Source organism: Microtus pennsylvanicus, chromosome 9 (assembly GCF_037038515.1).
Source record: "Microtus pennsylvanicus isolate mMicPen1 chromosome 9, mMicPen1.hap1, whole genome shotgun sequence".
NCBI lineage: Eukaryota > Metazoa > Chordata > Mammalia > Rodentia > Cricetidae > Microtus > Microtus pennsylvanicus.
The window spans coordinates 71,528,932-71,549,194 of record NC_134587.1 but is presented as its reverse complement, the minus strand read 5'-3'; the positions used below and the strand labels follow the sequence as shown (position 1 = coordinate 71,549,194).

General features: G+C 38.9%; 1 protein-coding gene across 8 annotated transcripts in view; it reads left to right on the top strand.

The window, feature by feature from the left end:
- The window catches only part of Unc5d (unc-5 netrin receptor D), a 517,885-nt gene that overhangs the window by 307,414 nt on the left and 190,208 nt on the right, over positions 1-20,263 (top strand). For all 8 annotated transcript variants that reach the window (XM_075986467.1, XM_075986466.1, XM_075986465.1 and 5 more), the window contains exon 3: positions 471-614. In XM_075986467.1, coding sequence (XP_075842582.1) covers positions 471-614 — 144 coding nt within the window. The remainder of the gene's footprint in view (positions 1-470; positions 615-20,263) is intronic.

Genomic DNA, 20,263 nt, shown 5'->3' with positions numbered 1-20,263 from the left:
TCAGAATCTTGGCCTGTTTATACCATCTCTCACCCACACTGCGTTTGCCTTCAAGCCACACTATTACAGCGACCATTCCTTGGTTACAAAGCCCTGTAACCCCTCTAAGAACGACCTGGGACTGTGTCCCTGAGCTTGGTCTGTGGAGATGATTAAGTTCTAGACATTACCTTTGGTAATACATTTCTCATAGTGTATTTTGTACAGAGACTGAGAGCACCAGGTTAATGTGAGAGGAATGCTATTCTATTGCATGGCACGCGTTGGCTGATAATACTTTGTGTATGCACTTTACAGCCTACTCAGTTCATGGAATTTAATTAGCAGTAATATATTACTGTTGCGGTAATTAAAACCTTTCCTTGATTAAAAACAGAATTGTTTAATTAAAAAGAAAAGGTTTGACTAACCTTAACTTTGTGATTGAGCAATACAGTGGCCTTACCTAATGTTCTCTGTCTCCGCAATAGGCTTGAAGGTCCGGGAAGTGTTCATCAATGTCACCAGGCAGCAGGTGGAGGACTTCCACGGGCCAGAAGACTATTGGTGCCAATGTGTGGCATGGAGCCACCTGGGAACATCCAAGAGTAGGAAAGCTTCTGTACGCATAGCCTGTAAGTACCTTTGGGCATGACCTTGGAGCGTAGGAATATGGACAAGAGGTAAATATAGTAGACGAGTCTGTTGGAGATGCCCTGGGCTTCTGCAGAATGTAGATGAGAAGGAAGCAAGATGAACATTCCTTTCGCCAATCAATTTCGTGTTTAAAATATTATTTGATCAAAATATTGGACATTGAGCTTATAATTAGTGATCCTAGAGAAGCTAAATAAGGAGAACCCAAAGAAAAACACATAGGCATCCTCCTGAATATTAACCTTCAGCAAGCGAGGAAAGGAGACAGAGACAGAGACCCAAATTGAAGCACAGGACTGAAATCTCAAGGTCCAAATCAGGAGCAGAAGGAGAGAGAGCACGAGCATGGAACTCAGGACCGTGAGGGGTGCACCCACACACTGAGACAATGGGGATGTTCTATTGGGAACTCACCAAGGCCAGCTGGCCTGGGTCTGGAAAATCCTGGGATAAAACCGGACTCTCTGAACATAGCGGACAATGAGGTCTACTGACAACTCAAGAACAATGGCAATGGGTTTCTGATCCTACTGCACGCACTGGCTTTGTGGGAGCCTAGGCAGTTTGGATGCTCAACTTACTAGACCTGGATGGAGGTGGGGGTTCCTTGGACTTCCCACAGGACAGGGAACCCTGATTGCTTTTCGGGCTGGGGGGGGGACTTAATTGGGGGAGGGGGAGGGAAATGGGAGGCGGTGGCGGGGAAGAGACAGAAATCTTTAATAAATAAATAAATTAAAAAAAATAATAAATAAAATATTATTTGAAATGCTTGATCATTTTCTCCAGACAACAATCAGCACATCAGTTTGCCTCAGAGATTCTGCCTGAATTTTCAGAGCTCCAGTGTCTTAACAATGCCAGGAGAACGTGTTCCAGAGAATAAGAAGCCCACACAAATGAACTCTGCTTCTCCCCATTCATGAAGAAGCTCAGGGGGTGTACACGGGGAAAGCTGAGCAATGACTGTTTATTCTACTTTCCAGCCAGTCTGCAAAAATAAGGCATTAAAGACATTAAGGGATTTTTATAGCCTGCTGTTAAATCTTTACTTGGCACGTCTTAAAACATGTAAATGAGTTTTAAAGCTGCATTTGTTTGACCCATGTTTGAAAAAAAAAGCATAGTTGAAAAATGATGAGGAAACAAGAAAGAAGGAAACTGCTTGTCTGGGGGATTCCAAGATTACTCTATCATATTTCAGCATCGATGTCTTTATAATCTAAGCATGATTTGCAACTACGAAAACTTGTCCCCTTTTAAGTGGCCTTATCCCACCCATTCCCATTACTCTACCTCTATCAGCAAGCTGGGAGGAGCAGGACACAGATGCAGACATCCTTATTGTTGTTTTATTCAAATCCTCTCTTTAGAGTGCCATAAAGAATATAGGACAAGAGGGATTTATGTAAGGACTGAAGGAATTCTTCATAGCAGATGTTGATGGTTTGGGGAATAAGAGTAAGAGTGAACTGATACTTACAGAGACATTTATGTTTCCTCAGAACTGAAATCTTCCTCTTAAAATATGCATTTCACCTTCACAATACTGGTGATTTGGGAGGCCGCTCCTGGATGCGATGTGGGTCCTCATCGACCCAGAAGAGGTCACCTCATAAGCCATCTTCAGTGTGAGAGGCTTGGGAAATATTTTCCCATAGTTATTTAGTTAATTAAAATTAGCCAACCAATATTTTAGGCCTTTTAAGTAGCAGATCAACTGAGAGTGGGAGTATGCAGGAGTCTGTGTGCATTTATTTGCCCCAGAACAAGTGCAGGTCTGTGTTCCCTGCATTCAACACTAGTCAAGGCAAGGTATATATCTATAGTGCTCAAGCCAAAGAGAGTACAGGAGACAGCACGGAAGATTGCAACACTGGCTCACTCAGTTTCTTTCTACTGAGCTTCATTTTTCTCCCTCATCTTACCTTCCTTCTCCTAAGAAGATGGCACCTATTCTTTGAACTATTGCAAATATAGTCACTCTGATCTGTCCACCTCTAGTGTCTGTCTCCATTCTTCCTCAGTTAATTCCTGATTGCCTTGTGCCTCTTTAAACTCCATGTTTTTGTTTATCAACTTCATCAAAAAATGCTTCAAAACCACCTGTTCTAATTTCCCACCGCCTTGACTGTACCCATTACACTTCATTCTTCCAAAGGCCTCATTGTTGCACGTGTCATCACTGCCTTTCTGACTCATGCAGTCTGCAGTTCTGCAGGAGTGAAGAGCCTAGACTCGGCATCCCTGCTCCATGTCAATTTCTCTTCTGCTTCATCTTTGTTTTGTACAGGCAGACAGCATAGTTCCTTGTCCTGGATCTCAGTATCCCCATGTGTGAATCGGTGCCTATTTCATGGTACTCACGAGTACTAATTATTTAAACTAGCTGGTCCCGAGAACAGTCTTCGACCATCAACTTCTGCCTCGTGGCATACCTGATTCTCTCCAGAATTATTATGTGTGCTGATCTTTGAGGAATTTAATTGAATGAGTGTTCTAAGTTAGCCTTTACTGTGCCGCTCTTCTAAGCAGGACAGAAGCAAAGAATAGAGAATATTAATAATGGAAAAGGCATGTCACATTCTGTCACTTTCTTTTTAATCATTTGACCTTTGAAGACTTCTCAGATCCTTTTCCGATAATAATCTTGGGATTCTCCCTGGAGATTTAGAAAAAATGTGTGTCCTTTTCATATGATAGTTTCATTTGTATATAAAAATAATTCTTCAGGCAAAAATTGCCAGAATATCATTATAGCCCATATTATACAACTTACTTAATGTGTTCCCTAAGAGTTTTTGCAACATATTTTTAATTTCTTCCTATGTAGCAAGTTAGAGGCTCTTTAATTTATTTAAAATTATTTATGCAAGCCAAGACATGATTTGTCATTAAATATTGCATTTGACTTGGGGACCAATGCACATTAAAATGTAAATTGAAATTTAACTAGTGTAGTGGCATCAAATGTGTATGTGGAGGTGCCTTCAGGATCTTCCTTGAATGTTTTATTTGCTGCCAGGAAAAACACTTTAAAAATAATTTACCTTTTTTATTAGACTGAGAAAGAAGAGTTCTGACTTTTACGTGTAAGTACTTCTTAGCAAATAGCACATTGCACATGAGAATCGTCTTCATTCTCAATAAATGAATAGGCAAATTAAATACAATTGTTACCATGTTTCTTCTTTTTAAGATGGTTTTTTTAAGTAATAGAGGCATCTTAATGTGCTAAATAATCATTGATGGATGAATGGAGTTTATGAGCGTGAGAACCATCATCCGAAGGGACTTTACAATTTACTGTCATTTTCATAATACTCAGTAAACACTTCTATTTCAACATCTGAGCTCCTTAGGCTTCCTGCATTGAGCCAATGAGCCATTAAGGATTTAACAAATTTTAAATTGCACTGGGCAAAAGCTCCAAGGCAACTGGGATGTTGAGCTGAGGGACATATTGACAGGAGCATCTTGATGTGATCATGGTTACTAATCTCTTGGAAAACATCAGGAGGCTCTCTGGATGATGTTGCTTAGAGATTGATAGATTTTACAAGGAAGCAATGGGAAGAAAAATCTTCCCTTGGTTTTTATGACTTTTATGTTCTTCAAAATGGACCCTCTTGCGGGTAAAACTTACAAATGCAGAACAGTATCTTCTCCAATAGATCTTCTGGATCAGGCTATGGAAGAAGGCCCAGGCAACTGTACATATTGTTACAGATTGGTGATTCAATGTACAGATATCATTGGGATGGCTTGCCTAGGAACAAAAGTCCCAAAGCATCAACATATACCATCATGCCAACGTAGTCCTTATACAATACTGGAATTTCAGTTCAAATCATACTGGAATCCCATAAGGTCTCTAATTGGGAATTTCTAATAGTCTTCCTAGACTTGAGTTCTGCTGGTCAGTTTCTGCCCTGTAGTTTGAATAATAAAGCCGAGAATGCCTTCATTTAACATTGTTCGAGTTTTTATTTACCCATTTGGCAAACTTCTTCGTTCAACTTGTTGCAAAAAGTTAGACAGCTTGACTAAAGGGGATGGCCACTTAGCAGAGTGCAACAGAGATCCTTCTGTCCGTCCATTGATTGGGTATTTTTCTTGCTAAGCCCTCTGAGTTGTCTTCTGCTGAATAGCACCTTGAGAATCAGAATAGAAAACGTGATGAGCACTTGAGTGTTTTCTTGAGGAACGTGACAGTTGTTTCCCCCTCTCTTTCATTTATGAGTCAGTTGTGAGCCTCCTCATGGTCATGCTCTAGCGTACACACTTGGTATTGGGAGCCAGTGTGCCTGCCATCCCTCTGAACTGTTTTCCCATGGTCGTTCTATGTTATAACAGGGAGAAGTTGGCTGGCCATCAACTACTGGGGGCTGGAAATAGCTGAGACCTAGTTACCAAAGTGAGTTTTGGCAAGTAAAAATAGATAAATAAAGCCAGCCTACATTGACCGCCACCAAGCTGGCAGAAGTCTGTCTCTAGGGAACAACTCCCACAGGCCCTCCCTCATCCGTCTGGTTCAGCTGGACGGGAGAAGACAGCACGCTGTGGCATCTGCTGCTGGACCTTTGTCAAAACCAAGAATACTCAATTATTCGTAGTTGTTTATTTTCATGGGTGAACGTTTGGCAGCTTAATGTTTTCTTTTTTTTTTCCTTGTTTTTCTTTCTCTCCTTCAGCTGCTTTTGAGATGATGTGCCAGTGTCATTAAACCCTTGGTCAAGCAAACCCTTCTTAACACTTGAGTACTTTTCCTAATTTGGGACTGGGAACTAAAGGAAATATTTCTATGTTTTACTTGAGTCTTTTCTAGCAAGTTGGTCACTTGGAAGAATACACAGTAGGAAACCACTATTTTGTTGATTTAAAAAAAAACATAATTTGATCCATGCTGAAAAAATGTAAATACAATGTTTTTTGAGATGTCTCTAAAATATCTATGCAATTGTGCCAAGAATGAATGAAGGAATTAGGAAAATCTCATTTGCAGCCATGGGGTGCTCTATACTTACAGGCTGTAGTGAAAACAGGATTGTTTCCCCTTGCTTTTGGGGTGTGGCTTCCTTTAGAAAATTGAAGGAAAGTAAAAAACATTGTCTCAATTGTGCATCTCAGCTTCCTGGTTTAAATAAGTAGTTTCATATGCTGAGAACTGCTAGTGCCCCCTGCTTCCTGCCTGAAAAAAATGCATAAATATGGGGATAAACAAATGTTCATACACTTTTCAGATGTATCTTCTTATCTGTCTTTTCCCATGAATTCCTTACAGGTGTACTGCCGCCTGAGTGAGTGATACTACTTAGAACAGTGGTTCTCAACCTGTGGAAGTCGTGACCCTTTTGGGGGATCAAATAACCTTTCACAAGGGTCACGTATCAGATGTCCCGCATATCAGATATTTGCATCTATTTTTCATAACAGTAATAATGTTACAGTTATGAAGTATTAACAAAAATAATTTTATGGCTGGGACTCATCACAACATAAGGAACCATATTACAGAGTCTCAGTATTATGAGGGTTGAGAACCACTGGTTTAGATGCTTGGAAGCAAATGCTTATGTTCAGAGGTGTGAGGCTTGCTTTCCTTGTCTTTGCTTTGCCTGTGTTCATTGTTCTCCCTGGAGCACATGCATAGCTGCATCTCTCCATCTTTATCTGAGAACTATCGTACTTGCTGCTCTATTCATAGAACCCAGCTTAACTAATCTCTGAACCCTGATGACCTCACCAGCCTCATAAGCCAATTTGGACATTAAAACACCTGTTCTCTACTGTTCACAGCTTCCAAGTTTCACAAATTCAAGTGTCCTTCTCTATCTTCCCGGTCTTTTCTCTCTTCCTACAGCATTTTTTGAACTGTTTTCATGATATCTACAAATCCAAGTTACTTTTATTTGTGAATTCATTTCCCTTTTTAGATTATGAACTGCCTCAAGATTCCAACACATTATTACCTGACTCTTTTTTTCCCTTCTGAGTCTCTTGCAGACCATATATATCACCTTTGTAGTAGATATCTCTTTGGATAGCAATGCTATTCACGCAAAGCCTGACACCTCTTCATGAAAGGGCACCTGTTGATTGTTTATGATGATGATGCCCAGCTGTCTGACTTCCTTGTGAGCCTAGAGCTAATGAGAACATGGAAGACTCATCTTTGGCTTCCCTTGCCTGGAACTGACTACTAATCATGAGCACTGTAGTAAAGCAGAGGTCAAAGGGGAAAGGAAATGATGAAGCATCATAACAATGTTAGCCTATGACTTACATATGTGACCTCAGCAGCTTACCCTGCCTGCTCTGCTCCAACACTCTCTGGCAACACACACCTCCATTGTGGAATCCAGTCTTTAATACCTAGTATAAACTGCACAAAAGCTTGAAACCTTATTTTCTCTTTCCATGGAAAAAATGTCCATAAGTTAAGAGAGACAATATTATATTTTTCTTCCAAAGGTCAATCATTTCCTATAGCCTCATGTTAACTTAAAGGGTATTATTGAAGGGTGTGAGAGTCTTAGCCTCTGAATAATGTTGTAAACTATGTAAAATCATCTAGTCATGGGAAGAATGATTGCTGAAGTACAGCTGCAGTCCTGTAGCTAGGCTGCACACCAAGGGATGGAGCTGTATCCATCTGAAGCCATGCAGATGCTATTTTCTTGCCAAGTCCTAAACTAATGAGTATCAGGGTTGCACAAAGGTACCACATAGGCCTACAGAAGCAGAGCTGCGAGCATACTTTCTGAGCCCCAGTGCACAAAGAACAAAGTTCCGTGTTTAAAAGTTAAGAGTTTGGGCCATGAAAGCGGTCTATTAAATCATGCATGGAGCCCTGTGCAATTACATGGAACATGACCTCTGTGAAGCTAGCTCTGAAACATCAGGTTGTATATGTAGCAGTTGTGTAAGAAAGGAAATAACTAGTCCTGGAAGCCTAGGGAAACCCTGAAATTGTATCATACAAGATTTTGGAGAGGACTGTTTTTTCTAAAAGCCAGCAGCAGTATCACTGGGTCTAGGTACTAAGGCAACAAGTGTTGAGTAGGGCTGGGAAATAGACAGGACCAATACTGAATCAGTGTCCCTGCTATAGCAGCACCCTGTGCAGTACACATGGAGAAGAAAGGTGCATATGTCTGGCAGTGGCATTTGAGAATATATAGTTACGTTAAATGTCTAGATAAGATGGATAGTAGGGTTGTTTATGCATTTTGAGATATCAAGAGTGAAGGGTCTTGCTCTATTGATAGAGTGCTAGTCTAGCATTCAAGAGATTCTAAATTCAATCTCCTGTACTCCATAATCTCAGTGCTATGAAGGTAAATACAGGTTCTAGGTCATCAAGCTAAATGGAGAGACAGGCCAACATTAAAACCTATCTCAAACCAATTTTGACATAATAGACTTTAACAAACTTTACAGCCTGCTACATGCAATTCCCTTAAGCCATTTACTGAGAATCGTAATGCTGACACTGACACTGGGATTAAAGGCATGCACTGCCTGGTTTCTACAGCAACAAGTTTGGCGACTGGAATTACAGGGGTGTGTGTCACCACTTCCTGGTCTGTAAGGCTTACAAGTGAGGCTGTTTTACCTTCAGTGATCTTCAGGCAATCTTTATTTATTAAAATGAAAATGAAGTGCCACTACATTTATTCTTTTTCCACATCTGCTTATTAATAATAAAGATGATACTAGTAAATTTGTAGTGGAAAATCTCGCTATACCTCACCTAAGTAATTAGTCTAGTATCACCAGTAATGGGACAGTCAATGAGATGTCTCCTCATATGATGAACTGATACTAATTGCTTCAACATTGTTATTTCTAGACATGTACAATCTGCACATTCTTAAAGGAAAACACTGGAAGAATTACATTAAAGAACTTTTGACATGATAGATCATTTTGAACCATTTCCTCAAAAGCTATCTGAATGACATACACTACTGAAACCACAAAATCAATGTGGTCGTCTGTATAAAGCCCTCATTATCCATAGGATTTTAGGGTCCTACAGTACAGACCCTTGGTGGCTCAAGTGGCTTATGATAAATGCATTGTACTGGCACCTCCTACCATATTCTGTAAGTCCCTTCTGGATTGCTTATAGTTCTGTGTATATATTGAACAAATGTATTCTGAAAGGCTTGGGGCCAGAAATTTTCAGGTTTCAGAGTCTATTGGATATTGGGGTAACTGCATCTACATTATTCATTGAGCATTTTCAACCCATACATCCAAAATCAGAAAGGCTCCAAATAACAATTTTTTTTGGATCAGCAGATTTAGGTTCATTTTGTATTGGAAATTCTTTTGTTGTTGTTGGAGTTGTTCAAACTTTCTTATGTGAGTCTCTATAAATTATTGTATTCTGCTTTATTGTTTAAACTTTAGGGAATAATAATGAAAATGTATTATAGACAGATACAATTTGTTTTTAATAATTTCAAACCTACTTAGATTTACTTTGCAAATCTGAAACCCATGGATATAGCATGGTGAATACTTCTCTTAGGCAATATAAGTAATCAGGTATGGGACAGGATGCTAAATTTGCATGAATTTTTAGGCTAGAATTGTAAAGATGAAAGACACTTGGTGTGACACATCTTAGATGTCACCCACAGTTGGGCCAGCCTCCCTTGCCAATAGATACTCTTGAGCATGGAAAACTGAAACCTCTTAGAAGCTGTGTTTCTGTGAACAAAGAGCAACGCTTTCTACAATATTAATAGAAATTGGTCTACTTTTTCTTAACACATGCATGTTTATGAAAGACAACCTTAAAGATAGGGTCTACTGAAAAGAAATGTGTTAGAGAGGAATGAAATTTCCTCAGATAATGTTCTTTCATGATATTTATTGCCAGTTATTATTTTACCCAAAAGAATTTGCAGAAACGTAGTCACTGCCTTTCAATGAAATCACAGGTTAATTCTGTCTGATATTCCCTTAGTGAAATTCACCTTGAATTTCTCAAAGATGGCCATTTCTATAAAAACTTGAGTAAAGTCTTATTGGCAAGGAGAATATAGATTTTACTTCAATCAATATTCGATCTTTCCACTAAGTAAACCTTCTAGCAAACCAGCAGTTAGAAAACAAAACAACCAAACAATAACAACACAAAGAAATGAAGTCTCTTCATCTTTGCAAACTTTTTGTGACTAGTGATTCTTCTTAGGTGAGTATCACATCTTTCTACCTAAGGAGGGAAAGCCAAGATTATATTCCAAAAATTTCCTAAATAGCAGTTTAGGTTGCTGACTTAAGGGAGGAATTGAGCATCTGTGAATAGTTCAGGAACTGAATGTTCTAGGTATCCCAAGAGCAAAATATCATTCCTTCCTTTGAAGAGTTCATAGTGTAATAAGACAGATAAATATATAAATAAGAATTTTCAGTGGTGTCTGGCTACTGCTATATTCAGTGTGCATGAGGAATCCGCCAGGACAGCTGCTGATCTCAGGAGCCCAAGATACACTTGAGTTACTAAGAAACATAATTCTTGAAGAAGAACATAATTCTTGAGAAAGACAGAATTTATCTGGAAAGGAATTAGCATGAGCATGTGGCTACTGAAATAGGAAACTGAATAGGTAAAGTAGAGAATTTTAGTTACATTAGATATGGGATGTTTTCTGATTAGGTTTCTGGATTAAGTAGCTGAATTTCTAGCTAATCTATTAAGTATGCTTATGAATATAACAGAAGAAATTATTTCCAGGAACAAAGTATGAAGTTTATTGTTTGATTATAGTGTGCAAAGATGTTCATGACCCATGTGATAGCCAATGGACTATTTTTAACCATGTAGTTTACTTTTGAGTCTGAAGCCCATGATATAAGGTAAACATCAAAGCCCTAAGTTGGAGACCTTGGAACATGAGTAATTTGAATAATTTCCTACTGGAAATATAGGAGGAACTGTTTTCCGTAGTAACACTTAAGGTACCTTTTCATTCTATGTGCTCTCCAGCTCTCAAACTGCTGGTGAGAAGAGAAAGGATGGTGAGCTATGAGTGAAATTCCTTAGGAGGAGAGGGGAGAAACAGAGAAACCCATGAGAAAGATAAAGATAAAAGCAGAAGAGAAAATAAGTGGTCCATGGCAAAATGGAGATGGTTCTGAGGAACAAATGTTCAAGATCAGTATTATCTAAAGATTATGGTAAGATGTATCCATTGGTTTTGACATGAAAGCTGCCATTGAGGACAGCCAATGAGAGAAGTGATATGAGATGTGTAGACTTAGGAATTAGCACAAAGATGTGAAGATCAGAGGATAGAGATGGATGACTCTTTCCAAAATGTTGGACTATGTAGGGTAGAGTTAGAGTATGGCTAGAGGTAACCATTTTAGGACTAGATGATGCTCTAAGGCCAAAGTGAAGACTGTCTTTGTAAACATTTGCAGAGAAGGAGTAGGAACAAAAGAGGAATGAAGAAATTAAATCAGAAAACCTGGACTAGACGTTTGAGCTCAACCAAACAGCTTCAGCTCTACTGATTGCTGAGACCCACCATAGATGATACTGACAGGACAAACTCAGAAACACATTAATGCTCCAGTCTTCTTGATCCAGTAATAGCTTCTCATGTGCTTTTAATAAGGTATAAAAACTATCATTGACTCTTCTTTCCTTCCATCACATACCATTTAGCAACAAGATTGGATAAATATGTCTCCAAAAAATCCTATAGATCTGTCTATCTTACAATCACTGTTACTCTAGTTGACTTCCTCTTCTCCCCACTTCCACTCTATTGCTTTAAGGTCCATTTCCTACACATAAACCTGAATGAGTTCTTTTAAACTCCAGTTAGTCATCTATATCAATCCTCAGCAAAAACGCCTGAATGAGTTATTTTACATTCCAGTTAGTCATATATATCAACCCTCACTAAGGTCAAGGACTATTACAGAAAGATTTTAAGGGCCAGAGTTTGGTGGGGACCAAAGTAAAACACATCTTTTGAACATGACAAGATCATTGCTCTCAAGAACTCAAGAAGCTGTGATTGCCTGCATAAGAAATGCACAAGATCAAACCAATTGACAGTCTAGCATGGAGGCAGGAAGAACTCTTTAATCTCTACCCCAACCGAGAAGCTGTGCACAGCTGATAACTTTGGAGAAAGGGAGAGTCTGTTTCCTCTAAGAGCATAGTTCCTTGTAGGCCCACCGTGCTCCAGTGGATCGCCCCATCCATGAGGACATGAGCTGCACAAATTGTCCTCATCAGTTTATTGTCAAAAAAAGATATAAAGTTGAGAAAGATGGTGTAGGGGTGGAGTTAGGGGCAATAGTGTATGTGAATGTGATCAAATTACATTCTATAAAATTCTTAAAGAATCACAGTACCTTTTTTGAAAAAAGAAAAAAAAATAAAGGACTGGATTATACTATTCTTGCAGCTCAACTCCCCCAAATGATTCTCCAAATGTACCACTGACTCTTTGAGAATTAACTCCACTTCAATACTTCAGCATTTTTTCTCTTTATGTGGATTTTTTTTCTTCTTCAGCTTTCCACAATTGATCCTGGTTCAGAGCCCTTTCTGATTCTCTTTTCCTGGAAATTATCCACAAGAGCAAGTAGTTGGCTTTCTATGGAGCTTTTATTTCATGTGTAATATTTAATAGGTCTTCTTATAATATTTAACAGCAACTGTAGGTGTGGTTCTAACAAGTTTTGGTCTAAATGATTACTTGGATCCACCATGATGTGGTAGGACAGGTTTAAGGAAAGCAAATGGGTTTCCTTCTTTCTACAGAGATGTATTATGGGGCCAGGCCTGGTGCTAGGCACTCGGTGGATATTCTGCTGTTTCAATACTCATGACACTTGCCAAATGTTGTCCTTGCTGACCTTCCTCACCTCAGAGAGATTCAGGGTGAGTGAAAAATCAAAGATTGAACAATGCAGTTAAAATATATTTCTTCTTGCCGCAAGGTTGACTTTTCCTTTTTTGCCTCTTTCTTCCTTTTTTTATTCCCATTCTCTGCAGTCATGGTACTGAATCATAATGAGGAGGTGAGCATTGAAAGCTTGGGGTTATTTTTAGGTCATTTCTTCTGAAACTCATCGCAAGTTCATAGCTCTCTAATTTCCTGTGGAGGGCTATGGCGGTCATGGAGGAAAGTCAGAGATGATTCTTCATGTCTGTGTCATTCTTAAAACTTGGTTCCATCAGCCATGGAGTTCATTGTGTATTGGAATGCTCATCAAGATGCTGGGCTTCAAGCCAGTGCTTGTAGGTGTGAATAAAGCACCTTCCAGTTGGGAATTGTAACAGGAGAAAGATGAACTGTGCATGGACTGCTTGGGAATTGAGCAGCCCAGAAAAGCTGACGATTTTGCCACTGTATCTGGTTTTTTGCCTTTTTCATCAAAAGTACTTTGATTTGGTGGTTATCTGTATTCATCTAGAACTCAACTTTTTCCGTTAGCATTGCAAAAAGAGCAGTCATGCTCACATGTGGAATATGGGATTTATAGACAAGTTCTCCCTATAACATTCCAGGAGGCATGATAAAAGAATATATAAAATATTCCTATATAAAATTATATAAAAAATTATATAAAAATTACCTATTTTATTTAAAACCCTAAAACATGCTATATTTTTACCTAATAATTTTTGAAGAGTTTTTATATTTTTCTGTCAATGATTGTTGAAAAGTTTTAGTATAATTTAGTGAAGATTCAACTATCTTTCACGTATTCACCCAACTAGTCAATATAACCAAGACTCAGAAATTCATTCCTTGTCACTTGGAGACAAAGCAAACACAAGAAATCCTTAACCTGTGTGTTTTCTTTGTGTAGTACTCCTACCTGAAGCTTCTTCCTGGGGGAAAATAGTACCAAGTGTTTTTCAGTCACATTGGTCATGTTGTGCACAACATGCATACTCCATATACGCACTAGACCAAGAATATGTACCCATAAGCAGCTCCATACAGTGACTATTATGGAGTCTCATTCATAAGGATAAAAGACTTGATGTTAAAAAGAAGTAATCAGTACTGATAAGAAGTAATCAGTACTGATAAGAGACAGGGAAAAGCACAAGAGAAGCAGGCACTTGTGGCCATGGACAAGCTGAGTTCACCCTGACAGAGTGCTGAGAGGAGACTGGCAGAGGCGGAGCATGTGCAGAAAGGACCTAGTAGCCAGCCAGATGATGGAGTTGTGCTGCCTCTCTTCTCTGCCTTGAGTGGCCATTGTACACGTGGTCATTACCTCATTCTCTTTCTTGAGATATGGTTCTCTGCAGAGGGATTCGTTCATTGAAGTCACGATGTGAGGCATATTTGATTTCCACCTTAGATCCATAATTAAGACTTCTAGTTTCCCACTTGCCATCCTATTCTCAGGTTTTGATGACTTCTGCATGCACTTCTATTATTTATTTATTTGTTCTTTTGCCCTTGTAAATAAGAGAAGCCAAACATATGTGCCAAACAATGTGCTTTGCTGGGAGCAGCTCAGTCAAAAGCAGGCTAAATTTTCAAAGTGCTTTCACAAGCTGGCAATTCTTTCCAGCCACCACCAGGATCCCTACTGCTGGCAAAGCCAGACCTATTCTCCTGCATTGCCATTGCTACCTATTATTCTGTGCTACTGCAGGGGAAAGTAATGACAGACAATGCTAGTGATAAAATGTTTTATGAATGACAGCCACCTCCCAGAAGGATGACTGGGCACAGAGTTTCTCATGGCCCTGACATTATTTTACGATCATGGTGCCATCCTTGAGGAGCCTCTGTGGGCCGGGACTTCTTGCATTGGCCAAGCATCCCAGGGTGTCAGTAGGCAGAGACAGCAGACTGTCAGACTCCAGGGGAAGACGTCACATGGAGAATATGGAGAGTACCATGTTGTCCTATCTGTGGCAGATGTGCTCCTCTATTGCTGCTACTGAGTTTTCTAACAGAAGTCACTTATAGCTGTAATACTCAGGGGGTTTCGGATAGACAGGGGAATGCCTCATCTGTGCTGATGGCATGCAAGAATCTCTGTGTGGAAGTTTGTCTTATGATCAGCTGTTACTTGAGGACTCCTAAGAGCAGCAATTAGACCTGGAAGAGCCAAGACAAAGTGACCTGAGTGGTGTGAATAACCTGTTATCGATATGAGTCATCAGAACCTAAAGCAAAGCAGAAAGGTCTTAGCCACGCTGGCCAGAGAGACACAAATAGTGTGCTGTCACCTGGCAGGGTGCTTGTCATATGCTTCTCTGGGGACCTGGAGTCAGTAACGGACTTCTCAGGTCATTAGTGTTTAGGGCCCGAAGACTGAGGCAGAATCAAATAGAGGCACTGGACCCTGACTTCCACTTTTACTGGGCATTTGCTATGCATTTGAATCAGGCCTTTTATTACAACACAAGTCCTGCATTTGGCTGGGTTGCAAATTCCCTTTATGTATGATAAATGTGGTTTGTTGTTCCTTCTGAAAAAACAGGGTGGGAAAGTTTCAAACCCGATTTGAAACCAGTGTAGTTGGACAACTAATGGGACACCGTGTCATCCTCCTGCGTCTTAACAAATGGCTTCGGCTATGACCATTAAAAAATGGCTATGATTTTTCACTGGCTGATTTGGTTTGAATGAGTAAATTATTTTTATTTCATTGCATTAACTGCCAGAACATTGAATGAGCCGATAAGTCCCTGGTGTTGCTGAGCAGCAGAGAACTATTATTCGGAATTGAATTTTTATTGATTTTCGTGTGCTACAATGACTTTTCTAACATAGTAGCATGAAAGGAAAATGAGAAAAAGGCCAAATAGGGCATGGGGTGAGGAAGAGGTGGCTGTTGTGTCCTATGGCCCAGCCTAAAATATGCCACTTTGGGGCAGGTGCAGCTGACTCTGGATGACTCATTGCTGATTTATATGATTTATAAACAAGACACGTGCCTGGCTTCCTCACCTCCGGCTTCTCTTCCCTACCCCTCTTACTGTGGTTCTAGTCATCTTGAAACTTGTTGACATTCAGCTATAGAAATGGACAGGGTAACAGAGTGCAGGGTAAAGTCACAGGAACAGAAAATGCAGTGACTTGGTTTATACTGATGGTGTCACACATGGCAATGTCACGTGCATACACACATGTGAAAAAGACGGTGGATAAGTACATCATTTTAATAACAGTCTTGTTATTAAAGATGTGTTATTAAACACATCTGCCCATGTTTTCTTCATCCTCTCCACTTCTGAGAACGTTATCAAGTGACAAGGGCTGAAATGGAAACTTATAAATAACTTAATTAATTCATCCTGTCATTTAACAAATATTCATCAGGAGACAGAAAATGCCATTCCAGGTACCAAGGTGTATTGCCTTCCTTACTGGAACAAAATGCCTACAGATAGATTTATTTTAGCTCTATTTTAAGGCAAGGAAGGAATGGTGACTGAGGCCCAATTGAGTCTGGGGAATTAGGAAGCAGAGAGAGACTTGAGCTCTTACTCTCAAGCTCCACCTTTAGGAGATCTCACATCCTTTCTAGACAGTACCATCAGCTAGGGTTGATGTGTTCAAAGACATGAACCTGGGGCAAGGGGCATCCTGCATCTAAAGCAAAATATAGAGATGCGACAGTAAGTGAAAACAGACGAAAACTTTTCCCCCAGCCCCACCACTAAAATAAAATTGGAGGAGTGCTTGAATTCACGGGTCACTGAGTTTTGAAGGCTATGTCATCTTAGCTTCTCTCTTTGATAGATGTGGTCAGAGTGAACCTAGACGCAATAACATAAAAACAGGGTGCTCTTCTGCCCTGACTCCTGGCTCAGTGTACAGTCCAGACAAGTTGTGGGGACGCTGCAAACGGTGGGCTTGTTTTTTCTAGTGTTTGGTGTTTGCAGGGATGAATGTATCTGATCATCCCAGAAATGTTGCCAAATGCAGAGACACTAAAAGTAATTAATGGCAGCCATAATCATTGAGAAGTAAAGGTTTGAAATGTTAAATAATTTTGGTTTAGGGCTTCTTCTATAACAGAGATTAGTCTCAAACATTTTACTGTTTACAACTGATAGTTTTATCTTCTTTAACCACATCTAAAATATTTAAGGTGGGGGTTCCTTGGACTTTCTACAGGGCAGGGAACCCTGATTGCTCTTCGGGCTGTGGAAGGAGGGGGACTTGATTGGGGGAGGGGGAGGGAAATGGGAGGCGGTGGTGGGGAAGAGACAGAAATCTTTAATAAATAAATAAATTAAAAAAATAAAAACAAAAAAAATAAAATATTCAAGGTTGTACATCATATATGTAGTTCAGTTAATTTTATTTGTATATAATAACATAATTATTATTTGATACACAACTAATGATGAGATCAAAGGGTAGAAATATATTCAGACTCCGCCTCATCAATTAATACTGATAGAAGAAATGTCAGAAGAATATCCTTCCCCAATTCAAGAGACGTAGCAATGAAAGCATGTTTTTTAGATATTAGAAATAAAAACATAAAAAGAGAGTGCTAAAACGGAGGCAATAGTGAAAGTGAGTGAGTGTGTGGGGTATGTGTGTATATCCATGCATGTATGGGTTGTAAACATACATATATGTAGAAATCAGAGGATAGCCACAGATCATGGTCCTTCTGTGTCTTCTGACTTTGATTGGAAACAGGCTCTCTAGATGACCTGGGACTTTGTCAAACAGTGTAGGCTAGTTTGCTGGCTTCCATTCCATCTCACTGTCCCTGGCTCGTGCCCCATACCTGGCATTTCCTGTGGGTTCTGCAGATCAGCACTCAGGTCCTCCCACTTTCATAGCCAAGCACTTGATGACTGAGACATCTCTCCAACCCTGGAGATTCACGATTTAAATCAGTGAAAACCAGACACTATCAGGTCAGCCTAGCATGCATTCTGTAAGATGGTGAGATCCACCCTTTCAGCTTGAATCCTTCTCAATGAAACCTCCCTCCAGGCACTGGGCTGCCTCTGAGGACCCTCTTCCTTCTTTGTCTCTTTCTCATCATTCTACCTCTTAATTGCTTGTGTACTGTCTACCTTTGCTGTGAGAGCATTGTAGTAAGTGGGCCAGGATGCTGCATGGCACTTCCACTAAAATACCTTCACTGTTCGACAGGGTCCAGTCCCTACTCAACAGTGTGAAAGAAAGTGGCTGTGGCACATTTTTCTGAACATTGATGTTCATAAAGGGAAGGGCTACTCAAGAAAGAGTTTTAATTTTCATTTTGTACTATCATATGGAAGTAGGTATATTCTGTAACAAGTACATATTTGCCTGGTGATTTTTCTCCAATATTAATAAATATATATTATAAAATAGATGTATATATATATTATTGAGATACTATGCTATATTGCTTAGCAGTTCATTGTCTATAAATTAAATCTTAAATACCATGACTTTCGAATCTTTCATTTCTGCATAATATTCCATTGTATGAATGCATTAAATGATATTAACTACTACCACATCATTAAAGATTCAAATTTTTCCCTGTGGTTCAGTGAGGGTTTGAGGCATTTTAGCCTACACACATTTTTCTCCACATAGTTCTCTAATCATTTTCATAGCTATACTTGTAGGATTATAGAGTTGTATCAGTGAAACTTTAAAAATTATAGTGTTACTGCAATATCCATAGAACATGCGATTCTCTTAAATATAGAAATCAATAGTTGTGAGTACAGTCACAGATCTACAACCATCATCTAGGGCAATTTTAGGTGTTTTTTATATTAACCAAACAGTTATTATTAGTCTTCTTCCCTCACTCAAATTCAGCCCCAGCTGACTCTTAACCTATTTATTTACTTTCCAACATTACCACCTATTGTGGCTATTTCAAATAAATGGAATCATACAATATATAGCCTTTGGTGAATAGCTATATTCAGTTAATATGGATTGTGTATTTAAATTATAGCCATGTCATACCATGCATTTAGTATTTTGCTTTTGTTGAAAAATAATATTCTATTATAGGCCACATATTATGTATCTGTTTATCAGATAATTTCCATATAATTGGACCTTGAAAAATAATTTGATCCATTTACAACTTGTTCTTCATATATACCTGGTCTTTTCTTCTAGTACTATTCAAGACTATTGCAGCCAGATTTTATTTCTAACCAGGGAATTAAAATAAAGAAACAAATAAAACTGTTTCACTTAGAAGAGGAAAGAGATATGTTGATAGTTGCTAAGCTAGCATTTCTGAAATAACTGTTGATACTGCCCCATTGCTTATCTTTAGCCATTTGTGTCTTCTCTTTATAAATGGTTTTCAACCCCTTTGTCATTTTATCCCAGCATATCTGTAATTTCCATTGTGCTTCATAAGAAATTTTTTAACTTATTAAAGCCATTAACTTCACAGTGTTCTGTTTAAAATGCTTTAGGAAAAATAAATTTATTTTTAACTAAATACCTGTCAATCATTTTCTTGATGGCTTGTTCTTCAAGTTATAAGAAATCCCCCTTTTCTTAAGATTCTGTATATATTTTATTACTGCGGCTAAAATGTTTTTATTACTATGCCATTTATTTTAGTGTAAAACAAGACATAGACCTACATTTTTTTCTTCAGAAAGGTAATGACTCATTTTAATACCTTTTACCACTTAATTTATCATGTACTAAATTATACTTTTATTTGAGTGTCTCTGAAAAATGCTCCACCTTATAATTAATTTGTATCTGATTTATGATAAAATCATCCCATATTAATCATCATAGCTTTATCACAGGATGTAGTAATATATAAGACCTTAACCCTGTTGTATGGCCATTGTGCTTGGAGAAGGGTGTTTATGTATTAATATTTAATCTTTATAAAAGCTATTTGTAGCCAGGTTTGGTTACACATGCCTTTAGTTTCAGAAAGCAGGAGGCAGAGGCAGCTGGGTCTCTGTGAGTTCAAGGTTATCCAGGTCCATGAAGAGAATGACAGACGATACAGGGCTACATAATGAGACCCTGACTCTAAAAATAAACAGCTATGTTGGGCAATGATGGCTCCTGCCTTTAATCCCAGCATTCGGGAGGCAGAGATAGGTGGATCTCTGTGAGTTCGAGCCCAACCTTGTCTATAGAGTGAGCCCCATGGCAGGCTCCAAAGCTACAGAGAAACTCTATCTCTAAGAAAGAAAGAGAAGGAAGGAAGGAAGGAAGGAAGGAAGGAAGGAAGGAAGGAAGGAAGGAAGGAAAAGAAAAAAGAAAATGCTGTATGTAGTATGAATTATTATCCTATTACAGGTGCAGAGACTAAGGCAAAGAGAATTTAAGGTATTTGTTGAATGAAGGTGTTCATAGTGCCATGCTAGATTCGAACACAATTGCTTGATCTCAAATTTTAATGTATCCTCAATGCCCAATTTTAGCTTCTTAGTTATTTCATTTTGATAACACAGAACTTGAATTAGAAATTCTTAAAGACGAATATTGCTTCTGGACCTTCTGGTCTATCAGTTCTATAGTTCCCTTATTTTGTGCAGCAATCCATTTGTGTTACATGTCTGGAGCTAGTTTGCCCATTATTAGAACTTGTGTGGGTCCCTGTGTGTATCTTTCTAGATCTAGAAAAACTGCTGTTACTT